The 17,611-nt window shown below is 46.1% G+C and overlaps 1 protein-coding gene across 8 annotated transcripts in view; it reads right to left on the reverse strand.

Moving 5' to 3' along the window:
* Positions 1–17,611, reverse strand: part of STARD13 (StAR related lipid transfer domain containing 13) — a 508,748-nt gene that overhangs the window by 155,398 nt on the left and 335,739 nt on the right. The window contains exon 1 of one of the 8 annotated variants that reach the window (XM_056561905.1): positions 10,585–10,749. The exons of the other annotated variants lie outside the window; for them this stretch is intronic. Within the exon in view, the coding sequence (XP_056417880.1) occupies positions 10,585–10,618 (34 nt within the window). The 5' untranslated portion in view covers positions 10,619–10,749. Of the gene's footprint in view, positions 1–10,584; positions 10,750–17,611 lie in introns of those variants that run through there. 8 annotated transcript variants of the gene reach the window in all.

Genomic DNA, 17,611 nt, shown 5'->3' on the forward strand with positions numbered 1-17,611 from the left:
AGGCAACAAGATCCGGCGAGGGAGTGAAGGGGAAGTGAGGTGATATAGGGAAGTGCACAGGTGCAAACACTAATTGGAACCACTGCGCCAATCAGCGGCGCAGTGGCCCTTTAAATCGCAGAGACCCGGCGCGCGCGCGCCCTAGGGAGCGGGGCCGCGCGCCGGGACAGAACAGACGGAGAGCGAGTCAGGTAGGGGAGCCGGGGTGCGCATCGCGAGCGGGCGCTACCCGCATCGCGAATCGCATCCCGGCTGGCAGCGGAATCGCAGCGCCCCGGGTCAGAGGACGTGACCGGAGCGCTGCCGCGGGGAGAGTGAAGCGAGCGCTCCGGGGAGGAGCGGGGACCCGGAGCGCTCGGCGTAACAGTACCCCCCCCCTTGGGTCTCCCCCTCTTCTTAGAGCCTGAGAACCTGAGGAGCAGACTTTTGTCTAGGATGTTGTCCTCAGGTTCCCAGGATCTCTCTTCAGGACCACAACCCTCCCAGTCCACTAAAAAAAATTTTTTCCCTCTGACCTTTTTGGCAGCTAAAATTTCTTTGACCGAGAAGATGTCCGAGGAGCCGGAAACAGGAGTGGGAGGAACAGACTTGGGAGAAAAACGGTTGAGGATGAGTGGTTTGAGAAGAGAGACGTGAAAGGCATTAGGGATACGAAGAGAGGGAGGAAGAAGAAGTTTATAAGAGACAGGATTAATTTGACACAAAATTTTGAAAGGACCAAGATAGCGTGGTCCCAACTTGTAGCTAGGGACACGGAAGCGGACATATTTAGCGGAGAGCCATACCTTGTCTCCAGGGGAAAAAACGGGGGGAGCTCTTCTTTTCTTATCCGCGAACTTCTTCATGCGTGATGAAGCCTGTAAGAGAGAATTTTGGGTCTCTCTCCATATGATGGAAAGGTCACGAGAAATTTCATCCACAGCGGGCAGACCAGAGGGCAAGGGAGTAGGGAGGGGGGGAAGAGGGTGACGGCCGTACACCACGAAAAATGGGGATTTGGAGGAAGACTCAGAGACCCTGAAGTTATACGAGAATTCGGCCCATGGGAGGAGATCTGCCCAGTCATCCTGGCGGGAGGAAACAAAATGTCGCAAATAATCACCCAAGATCTGGTTAATCCTTTCTACTTGTCCATTGGACTGGGGATGATATGCAGAAGAAAAATTTAATCTAATCTTGAGTTGTTTACAGAGAGCCCTCCAGAATTTAGACACGAATTGGACGCCTCTATCCGAGACAATCTGCGTAGGCAATCCGTGAAGACGAAAAATGTGTACAAAAAATAGTTTAGCCAACTGAGGCGCAGAAGGAAGACCAGGAAGAGGGATGAAATGTGCCATTTTGGAGAATCGATCAACGACCACCCAAATAACAGTGTTGCCACGGGAAGGGGGTAAATCAGTAATAAAATCCATACCAATCAGAGACCAAGGCTGTTCGGGGACAGGCAGAGGATGAAGAAAACCAGCGGGCTTCTGGCGAGGAGTCTTATCCCGGGCACAGATAGTGCAGGCACGCACAAAGTCCACAACATCCGTCTCCAGAGTCGGCCACCAATAGAAGCGGGAGATGAGTTGCACAGATTTCTTGATACCCGCATGACCTGCGAGATGGGAGGAGTGACCCCATTTGAGGATTCCGAGGCGTTGGCGAGGAGAAACAAAGGTCTTTCCTGGAGGAGTCTGCCTGATGGAGGCAGGAGAAGTGGAGATCAGGCAGTCAGGTGGAATGATGTGTTGCGGAGAGAGTTCAACTTCTGAGGCATCCGAGGAACGAGAGAGAGCATCGGCCCTAATGTTCTTATCGGCAGGACGAAAGTGAATCTCAAAATTAAATCGGGCAAAGAACAGAGACCACCGGGCCTGGCGAGGATTCAGCCGTTGGGCAGACTGGAGGTAGGAGAGGTTCTTGTGGTCGGTGTAGATAATAACAGGAGAACTAGATCCCTCCAGCAGATGTCTCCATTCCTCAAGTGCTAATTTAATGGCTAGAAGCTCTCGATCCCCGATGGAGTAGTTCCTCTCCGCTGGAGAGAAGGTCCTAGAGAAAAAACCACAAGTGACAGCATGCCCGGAAGAATTTTTTTGTAGAAGAACAGCTCCAGCTCCCACTGAGGAGGCATCAACCTCCAATAGGAAGGGTTTGGAAGGGTCAGGTCTGGAGAGGACGGGAGCCGAAGAAAAGGCAGACTTGAGTCGTTTAAAGGCGTCTTCTGCTTGAGGAGGCCAGGACTTGGGATCAGCATTTTTTTTGGTTAAAGCCACGATAGGAGCCACAATGGTAGAAAAATGTGGAATAAATTGCCTGTAATAATTGGCGAACCCCAAAAAGCGTTGGATAGCACGGAGTCCGGAGGGGCGTGGCCAATCTAAGACGGCAGAGAGTTTGTCTGGATCCATCTGTAGTCCCTGGCCAGAGACCAAATATCCTAGAAAAGGAAGAGATTGGCATTCAAACAGACATTTCTCAATTTTGGCATAGAGTTGGTTGTCACGAAGTCTCTGAAGAACCATACGGACATGCTGGCGGTGTTCTTCTAGATTGGCAGAAAAAATTAGGATATCGTCCAGATATACAACAACACAGGAGTATAACAGATCATGAAAAATTTCATTGACAAAGTCTTGGAAGACGGCAGGGGCGTTGCACAGTCCAAAGGGCATGACCAGATACTCAAAGTGTCCATCTCTGGTGTTAAATGCCGTTTTCCACTCGTCCCCCTCTCTGATGCGGATGAGGTTATAGGCGCCTCTTAAGTCCAATTTAGTGAAGATGTGGGCACCTTGGAGGCGATCAAAGAGTTCAGAGATGAGGGGTAAGGGGTAGCGGTTCTTAACCGTGATTTTATTAAGACCGCGGTAGTCAATGCAAGGACGTAGGGAGCCATCCTTTTTGGACACAAAGAAAAATCCGGCTCCGGCAGGAGAGGAGGATTTACGGATAAAGCCCTTTTTTAGATTCTCCTGGACGTATTCGGACATGGCAAGAGTCTCTGGGGCAGAGAGAGGATAAATTCTGCCCCGGGGTGGAGTAGTACCCGGGAGGAGGTCGATAGGGCAATCATAAGGCCTGTGAGGAGGTAGAGTCTCAGCTTGTTTTTTGCAGAAAACATCCGCGAAGTCCATATAGGCCTTAGGGAGACCGGTTACTGGAGGAACCACAGAGTTACGGCAAGGGTTACTGGGAGCCGGTTTTAGACAGTTCTTGGAACAAGAGGACCCCCAACTCTTGATCTCCTCAGTGGACCAATCCAGGGTAGGGGAATGAAGTTGAAGCCAGGGAAGTCCAAGGAGAATTTCCGAGGTGCAATTGGGGAGGACCAAAAGTTCAATCCTCTCATGATGAGATCCGATGCTCATAAGAAGGGGCTCCGTGCGGAAACGTATGGTACAGTCCAATCTTTCATTATTTACACAATTGATGTAGAGGGGTCTGGCGAGACTGGTCACCGGGATGTTGAACCTGTTGACGAGAGAGGCCAAAATAAAATTTCCTGCAGATCCAGAGTCCAAGAAGGCCACTGTAGAGAAGGAGAAGGCAGAGGCAGACATCCGCACAGGCACAGTAAGACGTGGAGAAGCTGAGTAGACATCAAGGACTGTCTCACCTTTGTGCGGAGTCAGCGTACGTCTTTCCAGGCGGGGAGGACGGATAGGACAATCTCTCAGGAAGTGTTCGGTACTAGCACAGTACAGGCAGAGGTTCTCCATACGGCGTCGTGTCCTCTCTTGAGGTGTCAGGCGAGACCGGTCGACCTGCATAGCCTCCACGGCGGGAGGCACAGGAACAGATTGCAGGGGACCAGAGGAGAGAGGAGCCGAGGAGAAGAAACGCCTCGTGCGAACAGAGTCCATATCTTGGCGGAGTTCCTGACGCCTTTCGGAAAAACGCATGTCAATGCGAGTGGCTAGGTGAATAAGTTCATGTAGATTAGCAGGAATTTCTCGTGCGGCCAGAACATCTTTAATGTTGCTGGATAGGCCTTTTTTGAAGGTCGCGCAGAGGGCCTCATTATTCCAGGACAATTCTGAAGCAAGAGTACGGAATTGTACGGCATACTCGCCAACGGAAGAATTACCCTGGACCAGGTTCAACAGGGCAGTCTCAGCAGAAGAGGCTCGGGCAGGTTCCTCAAAGACACTTCGGATTTCCGAGAAGAAGGAGTGTACAGAGGCAGTGACGGGGTCATTGCGGTCCCAGAGCGGTGTGGCCCATGACAGGGCTTTTCCGGACAGAAGGCTGACTACGAAAGCCACCTTAGACCTTTCAGTGGGAAACAGGTCCGACATCATCTCCAGATGCAGGGAACATTGGGAAAGAAAGCCACGGCAAAACTTAGAGTCCCCATCAAATTTATCCGGCAAGGATAAGCGTATCCCAGGAGCGGCCACTCGCTGCGGAGGAGGTGCAGGAGCTGGCGGAGGAGATGACTGCTGAAGCTGTGGTAGTAACTGTTGTAGCATAACGGTCAGTTGAGACAGCTGTTGGCCTTGTTGCGCTATCTGTTGTGACTGCTGGGCGACCACCGTGGTGAGGTCAGCGACAACTGGCAGAGGAACTTCAGCGGGATCCATGGCCGGATCTACTGTCACGATGCCGGCTGGCAGGTAGTGGATCCTCTGTGCCAGAGAGGGATTGGCGTGGACCGTGCTAGTGGACCGGTTCTAAGCCACTACTGGTTTTCACCAGAGCCCGCCGCAAAGCGGGATGGTCTTGCTGCGGCGGTAGTGACCAGGTCGTATCCACTAGCAACGGCTCACCTCTCTGGCTGCTGAAGATAGGCGCGGTACAAGGGAGTAGGCAAAAGCAAGGTCGGACGTAGCAGAAGGTCGGGGCAGGCAGCAAGGATCGTAGTCAGGGGCAACGGCAGAAGGTCTGGAAACACAGGCAAGGAACACACAAGGAACGCTTTCACTGGCACTAAGGCAACAAGATCCGGCGAGGGAGTGAAGGGGAAGTGAGGTGATATAGGGAAGTGCACAGGTGCAAACACTAATTGGAACCACTGCGCCAATCAGCGGCGCAGTGGCCCTTTAAATCGCAGAGACCCGGCGCGCGCGCGCCCTAGGGAGCGGGGCCACGCGCGCCGGGACAGAACAGACGGAGAGCGAGTCAGGTAGGGGAGCCGGGGTGCGCATCGCGAGCGGGCGCTACCCGCATCGCGAATCGCATCCCGGCTGGCAGCGGAATCGCAGCGCCCCGGGTCAGAGGACGTGACCGGAGCGCTGCCGCGGGGAGAGTGAAGCGAGCGCTCCGGGGAGGAGCGGGGACCCGGAGCGCTCGGCGTAACACCTGGCCCCTCCACAGCTCACGGTATGATGTCTTCCAATCTCCAGCCTACACTACGCTCGCTACTTCTGAATGGGTACTGCAGGAGATTGGGTTGAGCAGGGGATTGGCTGAGAAGGCTGTCACTGCTGATATGAGCCCGTCATGAAAGTAGCAAGCACAGCGACAAGCAGAGGATCGGAAGATCACAGCAGGAAACCCAGGTAGGCAAGTATGAGGTTTTTTTTTTCCCCCTTTTTTTTTTATAAAAATGTTTATATACTAGGAACACCGTCTTAAATGGAAACAAAATTTATAAAGTAGGAACATTTCTTATGTATACCTGCTGATAGTAAGCTAAATCCGAGCCACTCAATGTCAAGTAGCAGCTGCAAAAGGAAATAACATTTCAGGGTGCATGAAAAAGTAATCAATTTAGAGATCAAACTGTTCTGTAGATTATAAACTAATAATTTATGAGATCTTGTTATAGGAAGTACTGTTCTGGGAACCACATTGCAAATAGGGTATTGGTATAGGGTAAGAGGGAGAGCATTTCAAATGAATGTGAAAATGTAAGAGAGAAACTCTACAGAACTACTAGACATATGTATGTCATAAAAATAAAATAATAATAATAATTATAATAACTTTAAAGGAAAAGTTGAAAACTGTTACAGTAAAATGAGGAACAACTGGTGATAAATTAGTGAATCATACTTGACAGTGTCAGTATATAGCAATGTAATTCTGTTAAACATCAGCTCAGTGGACATAAACAGTGACAATAACCAGCAGAAGTGCTATTAGTCATTAACCCATGATACACATTTACTATCTTTATGGCATTTTCATTGTGGCACATTACTAAAATATATTTAAAACATACCTGTCAGATCCCACAAACAAAAAAATATATATATTTGTTATTCGGTACCTAATCCTGACAATGTACATCTAATTTTTATGGCTCTGTCACCTATATTTATTATAAAAATATCTCTTTTTCATTAGCTCACAGTGTTAGAAATCCTCTCAGGGGAAGGGGGTGTGTCCCTCCTTGTGGTGGTGATTGGTGTGTGGTGGAAGGGGGTGTGTCCCTCCCTGTGGTGGTGATTGGTGTGTGGTGGAAGGGGGTGTGTCCCTCCCTGTGGTGGTGATTGGTGTGTGGTGGAAGGGGGTGTGTCCCTCCTTGTGGTGGTGATTGGTGTGTGGTGGAAGGGTGTGTGTCCCTCCCTGTGGTGGTGGTTGGTGTGTGATGGAAGGGGGTGTGTCCTTCCTTGTGGTGGTGGGAGGTGATTGGTGTGTCTGCTCATGCAGCCTTGTCCATGACTCATCTCTTGTTCATCACCCATGGACAAGCTGATGCTGCTGTAGGAATGGTTAGTGAACCAGTCGGCATGGGGACCCCCAGTGGTGGGATTTTCAAGAGCCGTTTTCTTTATTAAAAAATTCAAAATTATTTAAACAACCATATTACAAAATGCAGTGCAGAGCATTATGAAACCACTATATAGGGTTTGTTTCTCCTTTTCGAGACCTCCAGTAGTGAAGGGAGTTTCACAGGCCAGGCAATGTTCCCTGGGAAAAAAAAGGGTTATTTCAGAATCCAAAAAGTGGTACATCTATTCTAGATTTTTTACCCATTGACTTATTGTCAGAGCAATCTTATTGCTATTTTCATTGTGGACCAGGAAGCACTATCAGCATGTATAAACCATAATACCATCACCAGTAGTAATATGTTCAGAAATGGAGATATTAATGCATCACTGCTGAATCGCCACAAAAAAATAATAATAATGGTGGATACCAGTGTTCTCTAAAAAAGAAAAATTGGTCAGTGTGCCTTTAAGAAGTCAGTTCCTGGAGATGTGTAACTTGAGTAAGTATTAGGCTGTTGAGGTGTAGTTTATATGGGAGGTTAGGTATTTGTTTTATCTTAGTGAAGCGCATTGCGAAGCAGCTTTATGTCAAGCTTACATTCCTGTGCAATATACAGTTCACTATACAAGACAAGGGCCCCTAATCCAAACAGGTGATTACCATACAAGATAAAGAAGGTTATGAACTTATGATGTAGATGCTGACGTATCTGTGTTGGATTATCATTATTACTGGATCCTTCAGGTCTAAAAGAGTGAGTTATTGAATAAATATTTAACATTTGTTGGACCCCAAAATATATTCAAAATATAAATAGTCAGGATGTCACTCTAAACTTAAGATAATTGAACATACCAGGCAGGTTCCAACATTATTATAAGGTGCATGGGCTCCTTCAGACCAGTTTCACACAAGTTGAATACAACTACAGTAGACTTGCAGTCATTATTTATGGCTGTAATAGTAAATGTGGTGAGGGTGTGATGAGGGAAGATGTTATTACCCTAGGGGCAGATGGCACTAACCCCTTGTATTTGTGATGCCAGTGCATGGTTAACCTCTACACCACCCGAGGTATGGCCGCTGGATCCTGGGCTAGGTGCAGGGCAAATAATGACTCCGATGCCAAGTTACGGAACAACAGCAGCTTTACTGAGGCAGAGAGATGGAATAGTCTTTACAGCTCAGTTAGGCCCAAGGAGGTGACCAGTGACTTTAGAGACTTGAGGGGTCGCTGGGACTTGTAATGGACTTGGATAGAATGCTGCAGACCCACGCTGAATTTAGACAGATTTGACTGACTTGAATAGGACTGACTAGACTTCACCCCTTGTGTAGCTTACCAGGCTTTGTTGTTTTCCAGAGGGGCACTTGGTGATGGAAGCGTGGCTGCGTGACTAGGCCTTGGATCTTCTCGGGACACCAGACACTCTCAGGACTTCACTGTACTGCTCTTCAGCTTAGACTCGACTAACTATGCTAGCTTCTCCCTAGGTTTATAAGGGAGTCTTTTGGAGGAGTCCATAGGTAACCACACAAGTCACCTGGTCACTGACACCTACCCTGATTACATGACTTGGTAACAACATTATAAAGACATATGAACATTATAAAGACAATCGCATACATAACGTAAGGACCTTATTAACCATTTAAGATGCAAACCACGAGGGTGGACTAAGGGGTCACTGAAATAGAGTCCGGCACACAAGACAGAAAGGGTACAGGAGCGCAACTCCTGTACTGGGCTACCACATAAGGCTGCCCATACACCTTAAAGGTTTAATTGACTCTCAAAAGTGTATGGTGGCGTCCGGACTCCCCCTCCCCCCGACAGATGACGTTGGTGGAGAGAAGGGTCAGGGTTGCTAGATTTTTGCTGCCCGACCTTTTTGTTCTGGGAGGGTTAAGCCAGCGTCAGAGCTGTCTGGCTGAGGCTTACCCCCAATCTACATGCAGAAAAGACCCTGTAAATTTCAGTGGAACATAGGTAATATTTATGGAACAGTAATATTCAATTTCAATGGAAGTCCATAAACTAAGATGTTGGGTCCATATAGTCGAATGACACAAATGGAGATTCCATATTTCAGCATTGCAAAATTTCTAAATAAATGCAGTATAGTTACTCAGCTACATTCCTCATTATTTCTATTCATTGTTAAAAGTCAGTAAATATTCTCATTGTACAACAAAACAAATAAACATCAGTCAGAATGCTCGTGGATTCTCTCAGGATTTTGATCCTATGACTGGGTTTATTCAATGGAATTTTCCGGCACGGCGGAATTAGGTTTTAAAGTACCACTTGGAAATTCTGGAGCAGCAGAGTCCCATTGCTGTCCATAGGATTCCATTGCACAGTCCACACTTTGAAATTTCCTTCATTTGCGAAAGAATCATATTCCGCACGGAATACATTGCTGTCTATGAAGGCAGCAATGTCCAAATCGTCCTAGCGCTGTCTGCTTCAGTAGTGTGAACCCAACTCAAATGGTGACAGAATCTACAATATGTAAACATTTATTATAGCATTTAGGCAATGTTAACATTGCTGTTGTGCTATATCCAATTCTGGGTCCATACAGCTCTTTTTGTGTGCCGAACGGCCCCAAAGAGGGTTGGAGCACAACTGACTCCAACAGGTCTCAACAGATCCCATTGAATTGAAAGGGGTCTGTCGGGGATCCGGTAGTTTACCAGAGATTACGCAGAATTGTGGACGGAGCTCTATATGGTGCAGCCCAACAGCAATGTGAAAGAGGCCTTAAAGGGGTTATCCAGGGGGAAAAAAATGTTTATATATCAACAAATTACTTCTATTAAAAAATCTTAATCCTTTCAGTACTTATGAGCTTCTGAAGTTTAGGTTGTTCTTTTCTGTCTAGGTGCTCTCTGATGACACGTGTCTCGGGAACCACCCAGTTTAGAAGAGGTTTGCTATGGGGATTTGCTTCTAAACTGGGCAGTTCCTGAGACAGGTGTCATCAGAGAGCACTTAGACAGAAAAGAACAACCTTAACTTCAGAAGCTGATAAGTACTGAAAGGATTAAGATTTTTTAATAGAAGTAATTTACAAATCTGTTTAACTTTCTGGAGCCAGTTGATATATGAAAAAAGTTTTTTCCTGGATAACCCCTTTAAAGGGTTACTCCACTGCTCAGCATTTGGAACAAACTGTTCTGAACGCTGGAGCTGGGAGCTCGTGATGTCATAGCATCACCCCCTCACGACGTCACACCTTGCCCCCTCAATGCAACTTGCATTGAGGGGGCAGGGCTATGACATCACAAGCTCCCGACACTGGCTGTTCCAAACGCTCAGCAGCGGAGTACCCCTTTAATGTCCAATAATTTAAAATATTTGATAATCCAGCACCCATCGTTCATCTCGTTAATACAAAATTAAATGCACTTTGCAAAGTATCAGGTGAAAATTGGCAGCACAGTTATATCGGTTTACACCTGATTTCCTTCAAAAACAATTTAACATAACACTATAAATTTCTTTATGGAAAGTCAGGTCACAACATATCCTAATAAATCATTCAACCTGATGTCAGTACATGAAGCGTCTTCCAATGCTGGTGTCTTATAACCTCCGATCTCCGAAGTTTATTGAATCAAATTACCCCGTACAATTGCTTAGTACAGGTCGTGAAATGTAATCCAGGTCTTAAAATGAACAAACAATAGCCTGCAGCTACCTATCACTAGAAACACGTGGAATCACACACAAGCCACAAATGTAGCCAGAATGAGGAGATACAACACCCGAAACATTGTCTCCCGACACCGATCCTTCACCGCAGGCTTTCACTAAAATTGGATGGTAGTATGACATAGTCGTGAATGAGTTAAAAGTTTGCAACAAAAAAAAATAACTATTGTGATATAGAGATAATAACCAGAATGAAATAGACGACTTACCACAAAGGAAGCTTTCCGCTGCACAGAATATCATGATGAAGTCTGAACGCTATAACAACGTGAACTCACAATGCCATGTTGTAGAAATAAAGCAAAGTTTGTCATCCTTCTGGCTTGTTGCTTCAATACACTCATCACACAATAGTGAATGTACAGTACGCCTATTGACCTGCTATGAGCGGCATGCTCAGCCAATCCGCAGCGACATCTTATGTAATGTCTTGTGTGTGTTGTGTAGCGTGTTCTGTGAAGTGACTTGTGTGTGTTGGAGCAGATTTTCTGCTACTATTAGATCATATCTGGGATTATTTATGAGTAGTGAAGCTTTTAAAAGTTTCCACAATACAGAATGTGACCTTCTCTTAGGTTTCAAGCTGATTTTATTCCATTTCCCCATACGAGAGAAAAAAGGATTATGTAATTAGACTTTTAATGCACATTTTATTTCAGTTTGTGATATCCCTTTATGTAGAACTAGCGCTCATAGAAGAGAGATTGGCCCCATTCCAGAGATCAAAATGTGACCACCAGGACAAAAAAAAACTGATGTTTTCTTTCCCCTCCACATAATTGGGGCAATTCCTTACCTCCATGCTTGCTGAGGTCCTTAAAGGGGTACTCTGGTGCTAAGACATCTTATCCCCTATCCAAAGGATAGGGGATAAGATGCCTGATCGCAGGGGGTCCCACCGCTGGGGACCCCCGTGATCTTTCACGCAGCACCCCGTTACCGACAGCTGTCACGCCCCCTCCCATAGGCTTGCATTGATGGAGCGGAGTGTGATGTCACGCGGGGGCGGAGACATAACGTCAAAATACTCCGGCCCCGTGATCGGCAGTCATCAGACCTGGAGCGAACATGATCCAGGGGCTGATGGTAATGGGGTGCTGCGTGAAAGATCATGGGGGTCCCCAACAGCGGGACCCCCGTGATCAGGCATCTTATCCCCTATCCTTTGGATAGGGGATAAAATGTCTTAGTGCCGGAGTACCCCTTTAACCCAGTCCTCAAGGCCTACCAACATTGGAATAGAAGAGGGAACAATTCAAATCCTGGACTGTTGGTGGGGCTTGAGGACTGGGTTGGGGACCTCTGTGTGTACAACACTGTTCACTCTAAGCCAGTGGTCTCCAGACTGTGGACTTGCTGATGTTGCAAAACTACAACTCCTACCATGCCCAGACAGCCAACCTTTGGGTGAGGTGTGTATAGAACTTGCCCAATCAGAGGTGAAACACAGGTGCAAATAATTTTGTGCAATTTTTGAAAATTTGCACACAATAAATTACTCAAAAGCACAAACTAATGAGAAAACACACCCTCTAAAAAGGAGAACAATCTACACTGTGGCACACAGAACGCAAAAACAAAATTTACTAGATAATACATAACAAATTCCAAGCAAACCATTCAGACCATCAGTTAGCACAATTTTGCCCATTTCTCCCCCATTGTGTTTTTTTCTGGCATTTTTTTCTTTTCAATGAGAGAAAAAAATGTCAACATTTCATGAAAGATGTGTCAAGGAAAGCAGGTGAGATATGGGAAATGCAGTGAAGTGTCATAAATCCCTGACGAAACTCAGCTTGCTTAGGACTTTTTGTAAGTCCTGTTATTAAGGCAGAATTTTCATGGGATAAACAGCTGGTTTGGTAGTGGGGCCTTTCAACCTCTTTATTGTCCACTCCAGGTTTTCAGACCACATCAGCACAGGTGCTGAAGACAGCTTATCACTGGGCTTTAAAGGAGTACTCCACCTCGGGTCCGGCTGCTGGGACTTCCTGCAATCTCTGGGCCAGAACCCCGATGTTTGAACACGAAAGCTTGTGTACTAGCCATCATGTCCCCTTCCATAGACATGAATGGAGGGGGAGTGGCATGACGTCACAAACATGGAAGCCCTATGATTCCGTGTTCGGAACGCCGCAGTGCTGGCCCATAAATCACAGGTGTCCCAGCGACTGGATCCCCCCGCAATCAGACATCTTATCCCCTATCCTTTGAATAAGGGATAAGATGTATAGGGGCAGAGTACCCCTTAAAACCTGCACCACTGATGACGGTTTTAATCTGGAGGTTTGCAGCCTCCATTGTAATCTGTGTTAGTAACATATTTGTTGACTGTTCTGTTGGGTAGCTGGTAGTAAGCCATCTTTATGCATAGGGAAGTGATCTGTATAGTTAGTACTGGACAAGCAGGATTTATTTTTCATATCTGTCTAAGTGTGATGGCTGTATTTATTTGTTACTGAAAAATAAATAAATAATAAAAACAGGAGAAGCCCTGTTTAAACATAAATTTTGTGTCCCTATCTCTGACTGATGACCACTGCAATTTAGATATTGCAGATAATGGCCCTCATTTACTATTGCAAACCCAACATGTTTGTCGGGTTGTGTGCCAGATTCTGTCGCATTGCGCCAGAAATTCTGTCCGCGCCAGATTTTGCACCAGAATTTGCGCCAGAATTAAAAAAACAGACTAACTCTCCTTTTTGCTAAGAAAACCCGAAAAAGGGGCGTGACCGCCGTTAAAGGGGGTGTGGTCTCCAAAAAGGGGCGTGTTCCTGACATTTTCACAAAAACCCAACATATTTACTAAGGTTTCCACATAAAATGTTTGAGCTGAGGAAAACCAGACAGATCAGAACATGTGTAAAAAAAGCAAAATGTAGGGAAAGTAGAAAATGTAGGGAAACCTTAGTAAATACCGTGGGAAATTAATTGTAGGGAATTAAAACCCACAAAGAAATCTACACAACACTCTTAGTAAATCAGGGCCTATATGCACTTTTACTGGGCTTGCACCTGTAATGGAAAGAATGCTACTGACAGCTATTTGCATCCATGACACATTTTTACTCATACTAGTCATTTTTTGGATCCAACAACCCCCTGTGACACGTACATGGAAAGGATACATTCAAATTTCCGCCACTACTTAAGAATTACTACAATGTATACAAAGATATTATCAGCATCGGAAATGAGTCAGTCTGACAAATATAGGAATATAAAATTCCGGCCCGCTCAATCTTCAGCTCCGGTGTGGGGAGGTGCAGGCCACCGTAGGCGGTACAATCGGAGTAACTATACCACGCTCAGTGAAGTTCTATGCTTGATTCTTATTTATCAGAAAAGGGCTCATGCACAAAACTGCCCCGAGCGTGGACAATTTCACATGTACCGCCTAGCGTAGCCGGCGTCTTCCCACCCTGGAGCTGAAGATCGCGTGGGCCTGAAGACTGGGACTTGCACTTTAAGGAAGACACATGAAAACTGTGTAGCCATCTGGAACACATCTAATACAACACTGGCTATAAAAAAATATATATGATATTAACTGTATTGCCGGTCAATGTCTAAGGTTTAGCAGAAAGGACGCTGATCCGAATAGTCATTTACTGGTTAAAGAATGTGTCGAGCTGTCACAATGTATGTCAGATGCTCTACAAGAAGAACATGACACAGTCACTTCACCCTGGGGCATTATACAGATGTTCTCATAACATTAAAATATTGGATCCATAAACTCCTGATTTACCAATTTGCAAACTAGAAAATAGTTTTCCACCTATACTCCTCCCCTCTGTGAGACCCCGAGAGAAGCAACATGACTATTTCCTTTAGGCCTATCATATTTCTTCTAGACTATATATATATAGTTTTGTGGGAAAAGTTCTAGTATATCATTATGTATTCATGTAAATCTCTGCTTATTCTGGACTAAGTAGTCATGTGGGCGGTCCTACTTATACAGAGAACTCAGTTACTCAGGAGAACCGCCCACATGACTACTTTGCTCATTCAGGGCTAAGCAGTCCAATTGACAGCTGTTTCTATATGCACAGGTATATACACAGATAGCTGTCACTTTCTGAGGAGGACCGCCCACTTGACTACTGAGCCTAGAATGAGCAGTGATTTACATGAATAAATGACAAGTTATCCTGGAACTATCTATCGTATTTTTCGCCCTATAGGACGCACCGGCGTATAAGACGCACTCAATTTATAGGTGCAAAATCTAAAAAAATAAAGATTTTGAACCCAATAGTGGTCTTCAACCTGCGGACCTCCAAATGTTGCAAAACTACAACTCCCGGCATGCTGGGAGTTGTAGTTTTTCAACATCTGGAGGTCCGCAGATTGAAGACCACTGCAGGAGGAGGTAATACTCATGTGTCCCTGCCACTCCGGACCCGCCACCGCTGCCCTGGATGTCGCTCCATCGCTGTCGCCATGTCCCCGTGGCTCCGGAACGTCTCTGCTGCCGGCTGGGTATCCTCGCTCTCCGTCGCCGCCATCACGTCGTTACGCACGTATGCGATGACGAGGAAGGAGAGCGCCGGCCATACAGGGTATCCCTGAACGGAGAAGACAACGAGGAGGCAGGTAAGGTCCCTCCCGGTGTCCTGTAAGCACTAACCCGGCTATTCAGTCGGGCTGTTCGGGACCGCCACAGTGAAATCGCGGCGGTCCCGAACAGCCCGACTGAACAGCCGGGTTAGTGTCACTTTCCCTTCAGACGCGGCGGTCAGTTTTGATCGCCGCGTCTGAAGGGTTAATACAGGGCATCACTGCGATCGATGATATCCTGTATTAGCCGCGGGTCCCGGCCGTTGATGGCCGCAGGGACCGCCGCGATAGGGGGTGTATTTGCTGTATAAGACGCACCAACTTTTTCCCCCTTTGGGGAAGAAAAAGTGCGCCTTATATGGCGAAAAATACGGTATATATGGACCATTAGTGTTATTGGACACCGCAGAGAGGAGTCTTCCACCCTGGACTTCCTCCTATTAAAGGGTTATTCCAGGAAAAAACTTTTTATATATATCTCAACTGGCTCCAGAAAATTAAACAGATTTGTAAATTACTTCTATTAAAAAAATCTTAATCATTTCAGTACTTATGAGCTGCTGAAGTTGAGTTGTTCTTTTCTGTCTAAGTGCTCTCTGATGATACCTGTCTTGGGAACTGTCCAGAGTAGAAGCATTACAAAAAAAGGAGAAAAAAAGTCGACAACCTAAGTGAATGCACATCAACCACTGTATAAATGTAATACAATAAATATAATCTTTATTGAAAGACACAAAAGGGGAGTACAGACACCATTAAAACCACTTAAAAACATACAACAAGATACATCGAGCCTAGGAATATAATCCTATCTCTCAGAGTAGAAACAAATCCCCATAGCAAACCTCTTCTACTCTGTGCAGTTCCCGAGACAAGCAGAGATGTCAGCAGAGAGCACTGTTTCCAGACAGAAAAGAACAACTCAACTTCAGCAGCTAATAAGTACTGGAAGGATTAAGATGTTTTAATAGAAGTAATATACAAATCTGTTTAACTTTCTGGAGCCAGTTGATATATAAAAAAGACATTTTTTTCCTGGATAACCCCTTTAACCAGAATGGAGAGTCACACTAACAATATTGTGATTCTCCCCTCCAATATAAGGCACCAGGCAGCTGAGATGTAAAGTTTCTTGGGTCCTCAGACTGGACTTATGGTCCCTAGTGATTCCTTTCACTTAAATAAAAAATAAAAAAATAAAAAAGGAAATAGAAACCCCCTCAGACTATTTTGTTTCTATCTTTAAGACTAAAGAAACCAATTATTTTGTTAGTGGGTTATAAACCACTATCGACCACAATGAATCGAGTCTAAGGACCAAGTTCACACTAAAGAAGGAAAACATTTGAGTGAAGTTAAAATGATGTCTGGGATTAAGAAAATAGTCTGGCCTTACCCATGGGCTGGTGTGACACTGTTTCTAATTTAAAAAAAAAAAAATCAGCGTTTTATCTTGAACAAAATGGGTGCAAAAGGATTTATTAACTCATCCCTGTACAGATACTATGAGGGAAATTTTAGGTAATTTTAGGTAAAAGGACACATTTGTAAAATAGAACATCAAAATATGGATGTGAAAAATACCCTAGAACAGTGGTCTTCAACCTGCGGACCTCCAGATGTTGCAAAACTACAACTCCCAGCATGCCCGGACAGCCAACGGCTGTCCGGGCATGCTGGGAGTTGTAGTTTTGCAACATCTGGAGGTCCGCAGGTTGAAGACCACTGCCCTAGAATGTCTAAAGCAATATAAAAGAAGAACTCTTCATTTGGCACAATTTTGTCGTTTAAAGACGGAAATGTGAAGGTAAAAATGAAAATACGCCAGCAAATTTTAGAAAGCGTAAATATACTCTAGCGCAGGCATTGGCAACCTTTGGCACTGCAGATGTTTTGAACAACATCTCCCATGATGCTCTTACAACCAAAATACTACCAAAGAATCATGGGAGATGTAGTCCAAAACATCTGCAGTGCCGAAGGCTGCCTATGCCTGCTCTGGGGTACGTTCACACGAGTGGATCCACAGCGTATTTTATGCTGCGGATCCACCACTGAAGGACCGCTGCATGTGCTTGCACGGAGCGACAATGTGGCGCTACGAGCAGACACACTGTGATGTACGAGTCGCCATTCGCATGCGCAGTATACTCACACATCGCGGCAGCTCTAAGCCTAGCTCAGGGAGCAGGGGGAGCGGCCGCGATGTGTGCGAGTACACCTCGCATGCGCGGCGACTTGCACATCGCTTCAGTGTCGGCTCGTAGCGGCGTATTGCCGCACCGAGCAGGCACATGTAAAGGCACCATGCAGCGGTCCTTCAGCGCCGGATCCGCTGCGTAAAATACGCTGTGGATCCATTTGTGGAATGCACCTTTATAGGGGGAGATTTATCAAAAACCTGTCTAGAGGAAAAGTTGCTCAGTTGCCCATAGCAACCACTCAGCTTGATTATTTCATTTTTAACCTCTTAAGGACGTAGGGCATACCTGTACGCCCCACGCACGGTTCCCGGTGTTTAAAACGGGGTCAGACCGGGTCGGTCCCGGCTGCTAATCAGCTGGGACCCTGAGCTAAAAGCCCGACCGCTCAGTCGGGCTGATCGGGACATCGCGATAAAATTGCTATGTCCCGATCAGCTAGGACACGAGCGGAGACCCCTTACCT

This window comes from Hyla sarda, chromosome 2 (genome assembly GCF_029499605.1).
Source record: "Hyla sarda isolate aHylSar1 chromosome 2, aHylSar1.hap1, whole genome shotgun sequence".
NCBI lineage: Eukaryota > Metazoa > Chordata > Amphibia > Anura > Hylidae > Hyla > Hyla sarda.